This window comes from Neomonachus schauinslandi, chromosome 3 (assembly GCF_002201575.2).
Source record: "Neomonachus schauinslandi chromosome 3, ASM220157v2, whole genome shotgun sequence".
NCBI lineage: Eukaryota > Metazoa > Chordata > Mammalia > Carnivora > Phocidae > Neomonachus > Neomonachus schauinslandi.
In genome coordinates, this window is record NC_058405.1 from 76346538 (window position 1) to 76363854 (window position 17317).

General features: G+C 39.9%; 1 protein-coding gene across 5 annotated transcripts in view; it reads right to left on the reverse strand.

Annotated features, from left to right (window-relative positions):
• Positions 1–17317, reverse strand: part of TNFRSF19 (TNF receptor superfamily member 19) — a 79432-nt gene that overhangs the window by 8616 nt on the left and 53499 nt on the right. For 4 of the 5 annotated variants that reach the window (XM_021678331.2, XM_021678333.2, XM_021678329.1 and 1 more), the window contains exons 6-7: positions 3880–4044; positions 3305–3430 (exon numbers count right to left, since the gene is read on the reverse strand). In XM_021678331.2, coding sequence (XP_021534006.1) covers positions 3305–3430; positions 3880–4044 — 291 coding nt within the window. The remainder of the gene's footprint in view (positions 1–3304; positions 3431–3879; positions 4045–17317) is intronic. The other variant, XM_021678332.2, reaches the window with a different exon arrangement.

Sequence of the window (17317 nt, forward strand, 5' to 3'; positions counted from 1 at the left end):
CCCACACACCCCCCCACACACCCCACACACACAGGTACACACACCACACACACCACACACACACCCCACACATACACACACCACACACACACACCCCACACACACCTCACACACACTCCACACACACCACACACACCACACACATACCACACACCACACATACCACGCACACACAGAGTTACTACTGTTTTCCTGCCAGGAATGGAATGTAAGGAATAATTAGAGGTGTGCACACATATTTACAAACCATTTTGTTCATTGAGGCAGCATCAATTTTTGGTTACAAAGATAACACAAGTGTACTGAAGGGGAAAAAAATTAAAAAGAGAGGGATTAAGATAAGAAATTTAAAAATAAATATTACCCAACCCTATAAACTAGAAATGAACGCTGTCAACATTTGGTGAACTCTCTACATACATACATATATAATTCTGATTCTACACATACACATACTAAAGCATACAAAGATAAAGACACACATCTAGAGAGAGAAAAAGGTGTGAAAAAATTGATATTTACATATACATGTATGTTTGTGTATCCAAAGTTTGCTTGAGAAATGATCTCTTCACTCTTATAAAAAGGAAAAAATATGGTGAAATTTTCCTTTTTTAAAAATGAGTGTTAAACATCGACATGCAATTGCCAACCAGGACGGATATCCGCACACCTTCGCCCAGATCTCTCTCAGCGCAGGGCCCACGTTGCCCTCACTGTGTGAATATACGCTGCCGTGAGCCTCGGGGAACTCGCCCAGATCCACGGCCAGGCAACTCGACAAGCCCGTGTCATGCTCACTGCAAGATGTTTCGAAATTATTTCAAAGCAAAAGACACTGCCTTTCCTTTTAGAAATGGCTGGTTCTAGGGCTCAAGCAGCCAAAGTGCAAGATGAGCCTGGAACTTTTCTCGTGTGCCAGAGATGAAGAAAGTACTAAAGAATAATCAGGACATGTCAAAATGACACACAAGCCAGCGTGAAGGGACCTGCACTGGCCCAACCTAGGAAAACGTGAGCACCAAGATAAATGATGATGGCAAAGGAGTAGAGGCTGTGGAAAAGGGTCCACGAGTCCACACTAATTCAAGTAAATAAATAAATGGGGAAGAAGTTCTTTCTTACTGTAGGAAGCCAACTAATAAATGTGGAGAAAATGATGGAATTACAAAACAAGCATTTGTAACCGTCGTGGTAATGACTGATTCAGATACGAAACTCTTGAGCGGAAGTTTGGAGAGTAACAGGATATTTACACAGTCTCAAAGAGTCTCCTGCAAAATATTTATTAATTACAAAGAGAACAACAGTCATGTTACAGCAGAGAAACCTGGCAGGTGCCCCGTTAACGAAGGGACCCAAATTGATCTGACCAGGAAAGGGACAGCTGCACACGCTGTGCCTCCTCATGTGGGACACCAGGAAGGACACAGCATCACCGCTGCAGGATTTGTTTCTAGTCAGACAGAAACATCAGACAAACCCAAACTGAGGGTCATTCTACAAAATTACTGGCTTGTGCCTGTCAACAATAATAATGTCATGAAACACAAAGAAAGACTAAGGACCTGTGCCAGATAAAAATAAGGTAAAGAGATTTGACAACTAAATGCAACAGTGTTATCCGGGATTTTCTTTCACTATAAATTTTGGGACAATTCAGAAAACCTGAATGTGCTCTGTAGATTATACAATAAGCTTTGATTTAATGCTGATTTTCTGATTTTAATAACTGTGCTGTTCTGTAAGAGGATGTTCTTGTTCTTAGGAAACAAACACCGTAGTATTAAGGGGGTAAAGGGATATCATCTCTGCAACTGATTTTTAAGTGGAAATGAAGAAACGTGTATAAATACATATATCTCTACCGTACTTAGAAAAAGGATAAAGCAGATGTGGAAATGAGATAAAATGTTAATTTTGGGGGATCTGGGTGAAGAGGGTGTGAGAATTCTTTGTGCTATTCTGTCAACATTTTTGTAAGTCTTAAATGATGTCAAAGTAAAAAGTTCGAAGAACAAAGGCACTGCCATGAAGTAGGAAACCACATAAGTGGTAAGCTATATGGAACCTGGGCAGTAGCGGGCGAATTCTTTCCAGGCTCAGCATGCTGTTCTGTTAAGAGGACATGCACCAAGGCCATCTGCCCATTTAAGCCTTCTTTTCAGACAGAAGTTAAGAGGAGGCAGATTTTGCCCAATGCTGCATTTTACTACATCCGAGTTCATGTCTCAGGAAATGATTCCTGCTCCCTCTGACCCTAGTGTACCAGTTCAGGGTCTGGGAACCCCAGCTCTGGGGGTGTTTTGAGGATCACCCAGTTATCGTCCATACTGTCTAGAAGTCTATTCCCTATGTAGGCAAAGGCAAAAATAGACCCACACACACCACAGAAAGTCCTATATTTTGTTCCCGACCCATTCCTAAAGCAGAAGACAGTAATGAGCAGTGACGAAATCAGTCTGCTGAAAACTTCTTACTCCACATATGGAACGTCAGATCAGAAAACGAAATCCTGTAATTTCTTGGTAGGAAAGACTGCACCGTGCCAGGAGTGTCAGTCAATCTAAGTGGGAAACACTCAGCTTAAAGAGTGGCTCCAAAGAGACAAAATGGTGCTGTGAGCATTGCTTCAAAGGTGCTCTGAGAACGTGAAGCCAGGCGGGCAGGGGCAGATGTCTAGGAAGGGCACTGCCATCTGTTCTGCTTTGCAGAGTGGGGGCCGAGAGGGAAGTATAAGTGTGGGAGCCTTGTGTTGGGGAATATAAGTAAGTGGCAGAGAAAGTTAGTATTATCTTTGCCCGTTCTTTGCCCTGGTGAGAAACCAATTTCCATTTGCACGACTTCCCTAAACTTCCTTTTCTGTCAGTAGTCGCCGGGGCAATTGAAGTTGGTGGAAACCCCTGCCATAGGTCTCCCTCCTGCTCTTCTTTAAGAAACCCAAAAGACATTAAGAAGACCCATCAAAGTTCAGCTTGAATCCACCAGACAAGACAGGAAACACCCTCCTACTCTACAAAAGGATGATCTTATTTTCAATCAATGGACCCAAAACAATAAAGGCAAACTTGCTTTAAAAAGTTGCTGAACAATTCTAAAATTTTAATGAGATGCTTCCTTTCTTTTTAATACTTAAGAGGCTCAAAGCACCCAAACATTCAGGGGACAGAGAATCATTTAACAAGATTAGGTTTAACTAGAAAACCAAGCAGAGCAACCAAGCTGTGGGGTGAACAGGGACAATTCTTTGCAGTGTCCGTGTCCCTAGGATTCCCCTAATGGCCCCTTGCCTGGCTGCACTTACCACAGGTTTGGGCTGAGTCCCGATGGCACTGACAACATGCTCTGGGAGCAGATTCATTGAGCTGAGGTCTGTCAAAACATGACAGTTCAGAACCGTTGTACTGAATGTCTTGTGCTCTCAGAGACCCTACAAGGGGCGAGAATTCTGTCAGTGAAGACCATTGCCTCTATAAAAGAGCCCATGACCACCATAACACAGACAGGTACCCTTCTAGCTCTTAATATTTCTGAAGAAAAAGATGGCTATCGTTCACATTTAAAAATATGTCTTCTTACTTGGAGAAACAACTAGGAATGAATTTGTTAAAGCTCAAATTATAGAGTACTTCAGTTGCCAGAACTTGGAAGGATTTTCATTTTTGCCTAGTGGCATGGGACACTGCTGCCTTTTCAATGTCCTTATAAAGCAGTGCCTCTGGGGGACCAGGGGACTGTGAGCTGAGTTTCCAGGTGTGCTCTGTCCCTTTAATAGCTCCTGACTGTGGTCTCGGTCAAGGCCTCGTGGAACCTTCGGTGACAATGATGATAAACACACTTCACCCAAATGCTAAGAAACAGAAAGAGTTCAACACTCACAGCTGGGTTTTTTCTCCATAAACTGCCTCTTACAGTAGATGACACAGAGGATGAACAGGGCCAACAGGACGGTGGCCAGGGCGCTGCAGATTACGGCCGCCAGGGCTGTGTCCCGTGGGCTGGAGGCCGTAGATGGGATCTTCACGAGGTTGACCTTGCTGGTACCTGGAAACCGCAGGAATGGAGTCAGCAGACTCTCAACAACCCAGGAGACTCGGACGCTTACCCCCATCTTGGTGGCCACTTTTATTAATGGCCTTCTGTGATGTAAGAAAGACCCCAGAAAACAAGAGGAGGTATTTGAAGAAGGCTCAGTGCTCCCTCCTCTTAGAAGATTTCTTTAATACCCCAAAGTGTGTGGATGTGCCCCTCCTCCTTTCCCCACAGCACTGTGGACACACAACTCTCAACACACTGCATTGCCAGGATGTGCTTTTAGGCCCGCTAGACCAGAGCTGTTGGCAAGATGGAATTCCTCATCGTTCTCTGTCTCCCAGTGCTTGACACAGCATTTGGCACATCGTAGGTATGTAATATTTGCAATTTAATTGGAATTAGACTACCTACATTTCAAGCACACTGAATTAAGGGATGCTTTTGGGGGCAACTTGAGGGAAAAATAAGGAAAAAATCATTCACAAGCTAATAGTAACTCCCAATTTCTGAGACAGTAAGCATTTTTTAATGCCTGGCTGTTGAATGACTGAACAACATCTAAGTTTTAGGGAAAAAACCGAATAGTGTTGCTATTCTGTTGCAGGGCGGCCCAGTAACATGTTAAAGTGTCAAGAAAGACATTCTCTTTTAGAGGGAGGTATTGTGTCATTGTTAAGGGCTAAGATTCTGGAATCTCACTGCCTGGGTTAATCTCTGGATGTGTAACCCTGAGCAATTAATCTCTTGGAGTCTCACACGCACCTCTGTTCTATGGAGGTAGGGAGAGGGCCTGTCTCACCTGGCTGTTGAAAAAATGAAATCATGTTTTATCAGATAAAGCATGTAGAACAGCCCCTTACTCAGTGCTCTAGAATCATTAGCTATTGATTGCTATTATAATTCATGATGATAATAATTAGCACTTAACTTTTTTAGGGTACTGGGAAGAATGAACTCATTTAGGTCAGAAATCTATATTTAGTGCAGTCACTTCAGAACCTACTAACTAACCTGAAAAGAATTTGAGGGAGCTTGAACCCTAAACAGAGGGGCAGTTATGCTTTCTCTTCCTCTGGGTACCCCCCGCCCAGGTGAGGTGGGCCCTCATCCTCCCCTTCGGATGCTCTCAGCTCCTGAGCGCCACTCAGTGGGAGCTCCCCTGAGGCTGAGGGTTACTCCAGACCACTGTGGCCTGAGAGAAGCATAACATGTGCCCCTCATGTAATTTTAGGTTGTCTAGAAGCCATGTTAAAAAAAGAAAAATAAAGAGGAAAAATTAATCTATTTTACCTAACCTAATAGATCTTAAAATATATTATGTATTCATGTATTCAATATGAAAATTATTAATGACATATTTTACATCCTCTATTTTGTACAAAAATTTCAAAGTCCAATGTGATTTCACATTGACGGCACCATTTCCTTTTGGACTAAGCACATTTCGGGTGCTCATTAGCCACATGTGGCTCATGGCTATTGGACGGACACAACAACTCGAGACGTTCAATGTTTGTATCTGTATTTGTGCAGCGTGGCTCCTAAACACAAGCCAACTCATCAGATGGCACCCTTCTTCTCGTCCCTGGCTACATATCCCCCCAACCCTGTAAGATTGATTTCCACTCTATGACACTTCAGGCTAGAACCAGAGAGAAACTTCTGGGTTAGTAATATTGAATCACAAAAATATGATAGCAGGAGTGATCATCTGGGAACATCAAGTCTTGGTATTTCTAGGCTCAATGATTCTGGGGCCACACTGATAAAAGTTTCTGACTGCCGCCCAGAAGGCACCTAAGCCATACGCCTTGGGCTTGGATGATTAGGAATCATAGTCCAGTCATACATTTTAAAGGATATTTGTTTGTAAACATGTTTAATATTCATAAAAAATAGTTACCACATCCTATAATCACCAAGCAGCACATACTGAAGTTCAGCATACAGCAAGCTAAACAAATTGCATCCCTGACCTAATAGAGATTAAATCTAAATCTGATACAGCCTCTATCAGTGGACAAATTCACAAGAGGATGTATGAATACAGGCACAGCTGTACAAACACTGACAAATCAATAACCGAAGAGGAATTTATATCCTGCGCAAGGGAAATAGTTGACTACACCGCAGGGTAAGGGATCTGGGAGATGTAACTCTTATCTCTTTGGACCAAATAGTACAGTTGTGGAAGACTGCCATCTCGCTTATGTTTGTGAGAAAGGTGGTTGACTTCAGAGCGATATCAGCTGAAAACTCTTCATCAAATAACCCAGCTCCACACAATGCAGGGCTTTAGCAAGAGCTGTCGTCAGAATAAAACACAGTACATGATTTGAGCTGAAGATCTCAAAGTTCTTAACGCTGTTGTAACTATCAAGTTAAGCTCATCAATTCACATAGTATTGGATATTCAGGAAAACGCTACTAAGAATTGGGACTTCGGGTTAAAGTAGAATCACGATTAGAATCCTTTAAGTTCTTGTTGAACTTCTTTGAAAGTAAATTAGTCATCTTACTTACCTTCATATGAAAGGAAATGTTTCTGCTTTATAAACATGCTAAAATGCACCCAATGAGGATTTTGAGTCTGTTGGTTTGTGATTCAGCATTTATTTTCCCCAAACTAATTGTAGAAGTCTTAGGAATAAGTATCTTTCCATGGTAGGGTACTAATATTGTAATCTCAATGATATTGAGTTGCCATAATAACATTGATTTTTTTTAAAAAATGCACTCAGTAAGCCCCTTCTCTATACATTTCCCTGGAAGTAGCATCTGAAGATGAACAAGAAAAATACAGTAGTTTTACCTCTCAACGTTTGACACCTATATAAGAAAAGGTGTCTTTTTAAACTCAGACACCCTCTCAGAGAGGTCTCCATGGGAATCAGGGCTCTGGAAACCACATTCTAGATTTTTTGTTTATATGTACAAGTTTATGACCAGCAAACAATCTATTTTATAGGAAATGGGCTCATCATTTTTAGGTTCAATCATCACATACAACAATGCAGACATTTATGTGGATGCTATGGGAGATAGGGCTGCCTATCTTTTGATTTAAGAACAACCCTAGAAACTCACTCACATAAGTTTCTGCTAAAAGCCTGTTTCCTTTCTGATTTTGATCAAATCTTTTTGATTTGAGTAGTAAAAAAAGCGGGGGTGGGGGGGAGGAGGAGGTTGGTGCCAATTATATGAAGTGGCTTCTACTCTGTTAAGTTCTGGTTAATTGAGGTGTTGCTGAGAATTTCTCAGAAAAAGATTTATCTAGTACAAACTAAAAAGTATTGTTTTGCTGACCTGTGACCGCTGCAATGATACTGAGATTAAAGATTCTTTCCACCCACATGCCTCGACTGAATTCCCTGTCCTTAGCTGACCAAGTGTATTGAATGCCTGCAAGGAATTTTACCCATACCTTATTAGGATTCTGATAGTACTTCTGAAGAATTGGGAACAGGAATGTCCATAGTCTTTGGAAAGTTTTAACTTTTCTGGAATACAAAGGCATCTCTTACCCTAACTAAGTTATTAAATTCCACTATAATCTTAGCACTACCCTCTGGCAAAGTTACTTCAGAGTGAGAACTGTTTTCTTAGCTTAAATTTTATATTACATTAGATAAGTGCAAGGTTATATTATACATTTCCTTAGGAGTTCAGCTCAGCAGAACAATCACATACTGAGTATCTACTGTGAATAAGACATCCTACGAGACATTAAGTAAGTTGAATGAGAATCTGAATAGAAGAAGAGAAAAGAGAGGTCGTCACCAAAGTCTGGCAAGTGTTTTTATACAAGTTCACTTTTACCCTCTTTGGAGTGTGACCAAGGTGCAAAATATCCCAATTGCAGAGATACTCTCTTCATATCTCACCCCCTAAGCAGCTTCAGAATATAGCTGGAGAGACGCATATAGTGGGGAGATCTGCGTTACCAGACTCTGACGAGTCATGGAAAGGTCTTAGAAGAGGGACCCCTCAGAAGCTGCAAATTAGGAACTCAATGCGCAGGCTTGACTTGACCGAAATGGGCTTCACTAGACCCCTGGACACTGCTCACATACCTCCAGGGTTTTCGCTCCCTTTACAAGCCGGCAGAGCCGTGAGAATGCAGTATAAATGGGGAAACCAAGACTTTGGGTAGTTTGCTCAAGTCTATACAGCAAAGTGAGGGTGCTCAAGACCTGAAACCAGTGGACCGCACTGGTCCATGGGGGCACGTAGCTTGTAAGTGAGTAAAACTTTCTGCCAGGGGAAGATGAGCAAAATGTGGTCCGTGCCTATGTGCAGGCCATGCTCATTTCTGCAGGGAAAAACCAGCCAGACCACGGAGAGATCCGGGGACTTTCCGAACAGTAGACCTTCCGAGCATGCATGAAGCCAGTTCCGCACAAGGGCACCTGCCCTGGGAGAGTACTTCAGGGCCCCTCGGCCTCAGCGTGGATGTCGGTGGCAGGCACATGGAGCAATGCCTGAGTGTCACTGAGGCGGGGAAGAGAGGCATGTTTACGAAGGCGACTGAGCCTGGGACAGGTGGGAAGCATCAGGCTCCCACGTGCACTCTGCGAGGTTTCATTGGTACTTCCATAGTTCTGCTTCCTACTGATCTCCCTACATGTTTAACCATGCCAACTTCCTAGCAGGCTGTTTAAAAACCCACTAAACAGAAGATCCTTCTTCCCAGCATATCCTCCTGACAAAGGGAGGGCTGGCTTGGGAGGAAGGAAACTGGGCTCCCAATTCTAGCTCTCACTACTTTTCACCCTGGTCATGGACAAGACTTTCCCCCTCTCTGAAGCTTGGTTTCCTCATAGACAAGATTAAGTAGTGGCTCATCATGCAGACACCGAGAGCCACCAACAGTGAGGCTGAGGGCTCAGTGAAAGTGTCTCTCGGGCCAGATGAGCTCCTATGGAGCTAGCTGCCAGGCACACTGGGATATGTTGGTTATTAAGAAAGTCTCGTGATCTATCTGTGGTCTGGCTGATTTCTTCCTACAGAAATGGCCATGACCTTCACATTAAAGAATAAGATTAAGTAGATGCTGTATTTCACTACTCTGAAATTTTTATTTCCGGTCTAAGCTGTTTCCCTGAACTCTAGATTCATCTATCCAACAGCCTATTGAACATCTCCACTTGGATGGGGATATGCATCTTAAACTCAAAAATGAGTCCAAAAGATGACCTCTTACAACCTCTGACAACCCCGACCTCCTCGCTTCTTTCCGCAATCCCTCCCTCCCCACAGACCTCTCCTGCCCATCACTGCCTGTCAGCAAGGCTCATCCCAGGCTGCACAGATCGTTCCTTCAGCTGCCCTTCTGCAAACATCACCTACTTAGCGAGGCTTCTCCACCAAACTCTTTTAAAACTACAGTATCTCACCAGGGCTTCCTACCCCCTTCCCTGCTGGCTTTTCCTTCCTAGTACTTACCTGCCATCCGGCACTTTATGTGTTTAACTTGTTTGGTTCATTGTCATTCTCCCCTCTGGTAGGAGCAAAAGAACACAACCCACTGGGCTTGTGTTTAAGCTGAGCCCAGCCAGAGGCCATATTTTTCAGCCTCCTTTGCAGCTAGGCATGATGATATGTCGAAATCAGAGTCAACAGGGAATGGGAGGGATGGACGGAAGTGATGTGTATAGTATCTGTCATCTCCGATTTAGGGACAAATTGCTTGCCCCAGCGCTCCCCTTCACTGTGGGCTGCAAGCGGGCTATGGCTGGATTATGGCCAGTCCTGATCCTATAGATGAGGAAAATATCCAAAGACTGGCAAAGTGCTGGGGAGCAAGCCACTGGCCTCTGAATGATATTCTGCAGCAGACCCGCTCCACCATGCTGGCCTGCAGAATGCAGAGAGGAACATCTGTCTTATTAAGTGGCCATATTTTGGGGTCTCCTTGTAACAGCAACTTAGCATTTACCCTAATCAATTTCACCTCTCACTAAATCCAGCTTCCATAAGGGCAGGGATTTTTGTCAGTTTTGTTGACTACCAGAGTTACAACACCTACAAGTGTTCTTGGCACATAGTTGGTGCCCATATGTATTTGATCAATGATGGGATGAATGAATGTGAAAGAAACTGGAAAACTTGAAGTATCCAAACGTTTATTTAACAGGGACCTCTCTAATTAATAAGGTGAGATTCTGCCAACAATGTTTGCCTCATATGCTTCCACCCTTGGCTACATAGTTGGTGACAGTGCAGATGGAAACAGCTGGTGGCAAAAAATAGTTCCATTGGCATGTTCTTTATGTGATGTTAATGTGACCACAGGTGGAAGAGCAAGCGTTGCTCGGATTTATCAATACACAAACCTTGAGGATTATATATAACCACAGAATGAATACGAAACAAAAACTTCACCTTCTCTAGTCAATTTTAATTAGCACTCCATGGACTCATCACAAAGGGATCTTATTTTATTTATTATATGCCAAATATAATCTTACTTAACAATGCATACATCATGATGACTAATTTATAGTGAATGACCAAAGAGGTTAGAAAAGGGGAGGACCTTCGGGAGGCCAACCACATCTTCCAGCGAAAGCCGCTTTCAAGTCAATTTTGGAAACTGATTACTAGCTAAATTGGATAAAGGTGATGATTAAGCATTCCTATCATTTTATCAAACCAGGCATACTAATCTTACATTTTTACTGAGCATCTCCCCCTAAAACTATGTAGAAGTATGGGGAAAATGCCATGAGCATCTAGAGAACTGTTATTTTTTGGAGGCAGTTACCTAGATTATCACACCATCACACCATCACAGTTTCCATATGCCAAACACCTACAGAGGGCCAGACCCTTACTTACTCACTTTTGAGATGTCATAACAATCCTTTACAGTGAGGGTTTTGTCCATGAAGAAGGCTGTACATACATACATATTTTTTTTCATTTCAAACAAATATTGGGTGGTTGGATCTAGATTTGAGCCTGGTTTGTCTGACTCTAAAACTTATGGTTCTTTTGTTTGTTTGTTTTTTGTGCTGCTTTTTTTTTTTTTGTAAATTATGTTACGCTTTTTCCAACCATGTAGAGCAAAAAATTTACTATAGTGTGAAGGATTCTTGGCTGAAATTTTGCACAGATCGGTAAATTCTAAGTAATCAGCTAACATATACAATATAACTTGACCTAATATTTTTTTTAAGATTTTATTTATTTATTTGAGAGGGAGAGAGATAGTGAGAGAGTGCATGAGTGGGGGCGGGGGAGAGGGAGAAGCAGGCTCCCCGCTGAGCAGGGAGCCTGATGCGATGAGGGGCTCAATCCCAGGACCCTGAAATCACGACCTGAGCCTAAGGCAGACACTTAACCCACTGAGCGCCCCAGGCACCCTAACATGACCTAATTTAAAAACACAAATCTAGCTTCACAAATTCAAACTGTCTTATCCCCAAGATTAAAGAGGCTATTGTATTTTTTTGCAGGGAAAAATAATGTATGGCCTTTTTAAACGTTATTTTTAAGGTCTCTACGATATAATTAAATGAGTATCAAATAAATATAGTAGGGAAGAACAAGTTGTAAGCGAACTATGCTTTCTAAGCTTCTGTTTTCAAGATTTCAATGATGCCTTGTGTTTTCATCAGAGAGTTTAGCATATGCAAATAATACATCAGGTTTCCTGCCCTATGACATGTCACTCCAACAGAATTGGAAGTGTGAGCATTGATGACCATGTTCTGGCACATGCAATTCAAATAACAACTAGTTCTGAAATATAAACGTACAATTTAGACATTTCCTAATAATTTTCACTGAAATATTTTATCTTTGACTTTTTCACTTGTTTCAAGTAAACTGTAATTCGATCCATTCCTTTCTGCGCTCTTCTACCACCACCAATAAAAATCCCATGTCAAATAAAGGTTTAACAAAATAAAACCCAATGAATCTATTTCTAGCAATGCTCTTTAATAAAAAAATATTAACAAAGAGCTCTTTGCAATGTTAACTGAGGGCAAGGATACAGTTCTGGAGTGTAAGCTTTATCTTGTTAATCTAAACTGGCTAAACAAAAATATCTATGTTAACACTCAACATATGAATTCCAGATGTACCACAAAAGAGTCTGTCACCAAACAAAATAGTTGGATTTTTTTTAAATCCACTTTATACCAAGCATTCTGACACTGGATAAATGTAAAGAGTGAGCCTTCATCATTTTTTTTTTTTTCATTTTAAACTTTGGTCTTAGAGCTATGTGGTTTGTTTTTTAGTAGCTGATAGAAATATTATTCCAAAATGAGCTTTTTCTGTGTGTTCCCATATATATTTAAACTGGACTGATTTTTTTTATTGTGGTAAAATATATATAACATAACATTTACCACTAGTGACATTGAGTATATTCATGATGTTGTGCAACCATCACCATTAATTCTAAAACATTTTCATCACCTCAAAAGGAAACTCCATACCCATTAAGCAATCAATCACCATTCTCCTTTCTCTCCACTTCCTGGCAAGCACTAATCTGCTTTCTGTGGATTTGTCTGTTCTGCATATTTCATATAAATGGAATCACACAATATTATGTGGCCTTTTGTGTCTGGCTTCTATCGCTTAGCATAATGTTTTCAAGGTTCAACCATTTTGTAGCATGTATAGGAACTTCATTCCTTTTATGGCTGAATAACATTCCATGGTTTGGATATACCACTTTTGTTTATCCATTCATCAGCTGATGGACATTTGGGGTGTCTCCACTTTTTGGCTATTGTGAATAATGCTGCTATTAAGATTCACATATAAGCTTTTCCCATATATTTTAAAACTTTTCACAAAGATATATTGTTTCACATGCTATCCAAAGACACATTATTATTATACTAAAACATTAAGTTAATTAATAATTCAGTAAATGGAAGTATTTCCTGAGCAAGAACTAAGAGGAGAGTGGAGGAAGATGATGTTGGAGAAGCTGGTCAGGGTCAGTTCATGTAGGGATTTAGAAACTGTAGTGAGGAGTTTGGATTCTATTCTAAGAATAATAGGATATAGTCAACAATAGCAGAATACACATTCTCAAGGGCACATGGAATATTATCCACAATAGACCATATGTGATGTCACAAAACAAATTTCAATAAATTTTTAAAAATTGAATCATGCAAAATACCTTTTCTAATCACAATGGAATGAAACTAGATATCAGTAACAGAAAAAAAAACTGGAAAATTCACAAATATGAAGAAATTCAACGATATACTCTTAAATAATCAATGGGTCAAGGAAGAAATTGCAAAGGAAATTAGAAAATCCTTTGAGATGAATGAAAACAAAACCACAACATAACAAAACCTATAAGATGCAGCAAAAGTGATGCTTAGAGGAAAATTTATAGCAGTAAATATCTACACTGAAAAAGAAGATCTAAAGTGAATAACTTAAACTTCAGCTTTCAAAGACATTAGAAAAAGAAGAGCAAATTAAACCAAAAGCTAGATGGAAGGAAATAATAAGCATTAGAGCAGAGATAAACAAATAGAGAATAGAAAAAATAATAGAGAAAATCAACAAGACCAAGAGTTGATTCTTTGAAAAGATCAACAAAATTGACAAAACCTCAGATTGACTAAAAAAAGGGGAAAGATATAAATTATTAAAATCAAATGAAAGAGTACATTGCTACTGACTTTACAGAAATAAAAAGGATTGTAAGAGAATACCATGAACATCTGTACACCAACACACTGGATAAACCAGAATGAAATGGACAATTCTTAGAAATATACAAACCAACAAAAACAAAACAGAAGAAATAGAAAATCAGAAAAGACCTATTAGAAGTAAGGAGACAGACTCAGTCATCAAAAACCTCCCAGCAAAGAAAAGCCCAGGAACTGATGGCCCCACTGAATTCTATGAATAGGGGCAGAGAGAGAGGGAGAAGCAGGCTCCCCGCTGAACAGGGAACCAGACGTGGGGCTCGATCCCAGGACTCTGGGATCATGACCTGTGCTGAACGCAGACGCTTAACCGACTGAGCCACCTAGGTGCCCTGAATTCTACCAATATTTAAAGAAGAATTCACATCACTCCTTCTCAAACTCTTCCCAAAAACATTAAGAGAGAACACCTCCAAACTTTCTAGGAGGCCAGCATTACCCTGATACTAAAGCTAGATAAAGGCACTCCAAAGAAAGAAAACTACAGATCAAGAGCCCTTATAAAGATAGACATGAAACCCTCAACAAAATAGTAGCAAACCAAATTCAGTAGCATGTTAAAGGGTTACATACCATGACCAGGTGGGATTTATCCCAGGAAGGCACTGATGATTAATCATATAAAAATCAATCAATATAATACACAGTAATGAAATGAAAGGGAGAAAAATACACATGATCATCTAAATTTTACACTGAAAAAGCACTTGACAAAATCCAACACCCTTTCATGATAAAAATACTGAATAAATTAGGAAGACAAAGGAACTTCCTCAATATGATAAAGGTCATATATGACAAACCCACAGCCAACATCATATTCAATGGTAAAAGACTGAACACTTTCCCCTAACATCAGGAAGAACACAACGATATCTACTTTTACCACTTCTATTCAACACAGTAGTAGAAGTCCTTGCCAGAGTAGTTAGGCAAGGAAAAGAAATAAAAGGCATCCTAATTTAAAAGGAAGAAACAAAACTTTCCTTGTTCACAGATGATTTGATCTTATGCATAGAAATCCCTAAAGATTCCACAAAAAAACTATTAGAACTAAAATCCAAAAAAGAAATTAAGAAAATAATCCCATTTATAATATAATCAAAAAGATTAAAATACTTAAGAATAAATCTAACTAAGGAGGTTTTTACCTTGTACACTGGAAATTGCAAAACATTTCTGAAAGACAGAAGGCCAAAATAAATGGAAAGACATCCCATGTTCATAGATTAGAATACTTAATATTGTTAAGATAACCCAATATTGTTATATATTATATATAACAATATATAATATTGTTAATATAACCCAAAGTGACACACATAAGGTGCTTGGCTGGCTCAGTCAGTAGAGAAAGCAACTCTTGATCTCGGGGTTGTGAGTTCAAGCCCCACATTGGGCATAGAGCTTACTTAAAAAAAAAAGTCCAGATTTAAACAAAAAATCCATTAAAAAAATAACAAAGTGATATGCATAACTCAATGCAATCTCTGTCAAAATACCAATGGCTTTTTTTTTTTTAAGGAATGAAAAAAATCCTAAAATTCATATTAAACTTCAAGGAACCCTAAATAGCCAAAACAATCTTGAAAAAGAACTAAGTTGGAGGACTCACACTTCCCAAATCCCAAACTTGCTATAAATGCTATAGTAATCAGAAAAGTATGGTACTGACATAAGGATAGGCATACAGACCAATGGGGTATGATTATGTGGATTCAGAAATAAACCCATACCACTGTGGTCAACTGATGGAGTCAGAAAGCTGATCACACATTACAAAGGGCAGAGATGGGAGGAGAACAGGGAGATATTGCTTGATTGGCAGAGTTTCTGTTTGGAGTGATGAAGAGTTATGGAAGTAGATGGTGGTGAGGGTTGCATGACATTGTGGATGTAGTTAATGCCACTGAACTGTGCATTTACAAATGGCAAGTTTTATCACCATAAGGAAAGAAGAACAAGAAGTGATTGGAGGGTTTAGGGTGTGGAAGGTGACAAGACCTAACTTACACTTTAGAAAGATGACCGCTTGCAGAGGGAAAGAGAGAAAGACATCTGGTGGGAAGGACTGCAGTGGTTCAGATGAAGATGATGATGGGTCGAGTTAAGTTATAACCAGGAAGATGTTGTCGACTGTCTATATTTGAGAAATACTTGTTGTAAGAGCAACTGGATATACTGAATGTGAGTTAGATGCAAGGCAAGAAGGAACCAAGAATGATGCCTAGGTTTCTGTAAACCACAGGGCAAATTATGGTGCCATTTATTATTTTTTGGGAGAGTGAAAACTTTAGGGATGGTGGGGGGGTGGGGAGGTAAGGAATAAAAAATTCTGTTTTGAAATGTTAAGTTTGAGATACCTATTATCCACCCACGTGGAGCTGTTGAGTTGGCAGGTGGCTATACAAGCAAGGTGGAAGAGAGATAGTAACCGGAGATACAAATTTGAAAATCATGAGTGCACAGATAATACCCAAAGCCAAAGGACTGTTAAAAGCCCCTCCGTGTATAATGTAGATAAAAATCAAGGACCTAGCAAAGAAGCCAGGTACACTCTGAAATTAGGAAATCTGATGGAAGAGGAGGAGCTAGCCTGTGAGATCAGAAGAAAATGAGCAGGAATGGTGTCAAGGTAGCCTGGAAAAGATGCATTTCAAGAAGGAAGTAGTAAACCAAAGTTTAATGGGATGAATTCTGATTCTTAAATAACTAGACTAAATCATGATATTTTATTTTAGGGACTAATTATAGAAAGCAAATTTTAATATTCTGGCAGAAAGTTAAATAGGTTTGTGATTTAAAAAAAAATTAGTGACCTTGCCCATTGTAGCCACTGGAAAAATTTATAGTTGGATGAATTTTTGAATTAAGATGAAACCAAAATGTGATTTAAAAATATGATGTCACAAAGTAAAATTATAGGAGCAAAGCTCAGTGGAAGTTTTTTTTTCTTTTTTAAATTTTATTTTATTATGTTATGTTAATCACCATACATTACATCATTAGTTTTTGATGTAGTGTTCCATGATTCATTATTTGCGCCTAACACCCAGTGCTCCATGCAGTACGTGCCCTCTTTAATACCCGTCACCGGGCTAACCCATCCCCCACCCTGTCCCTTCTAAAACCCTCAGTTTGTTTCTCAGAGTCCATAGTCTCATTCATCTCTCCCTCCGAATTCCCCCCTTCATTTTTCCCTTCCTTCTCCTAATGTCCTCCATGCTATTCCTTATGTTCCACAAATAAGTGAAACCATATGATAATTGACTTTCTCTACTTGACTTATTTGACTTAGCATAATCTAATAAATAGCAATCACGACTTAAGCAAGATCCCATTACTTATGCAAGATTAATTTTTCAAATGAATGATAGAAAGATCAGACCAGGATCTGCATCTTTTTCCTAAGGAATTGTTCTGACTTTACTTGTGAAGCATCTATATTTTTAGATATATCTATATCCATATTTTTATCTATCTATATTTTTAGCTTGACATCTGTTTACCAGGATCTGAGACTAGTGAACACTGGACAGAGTATCATCCCCAACCTGTATCTAGGATAGTCGATTGTG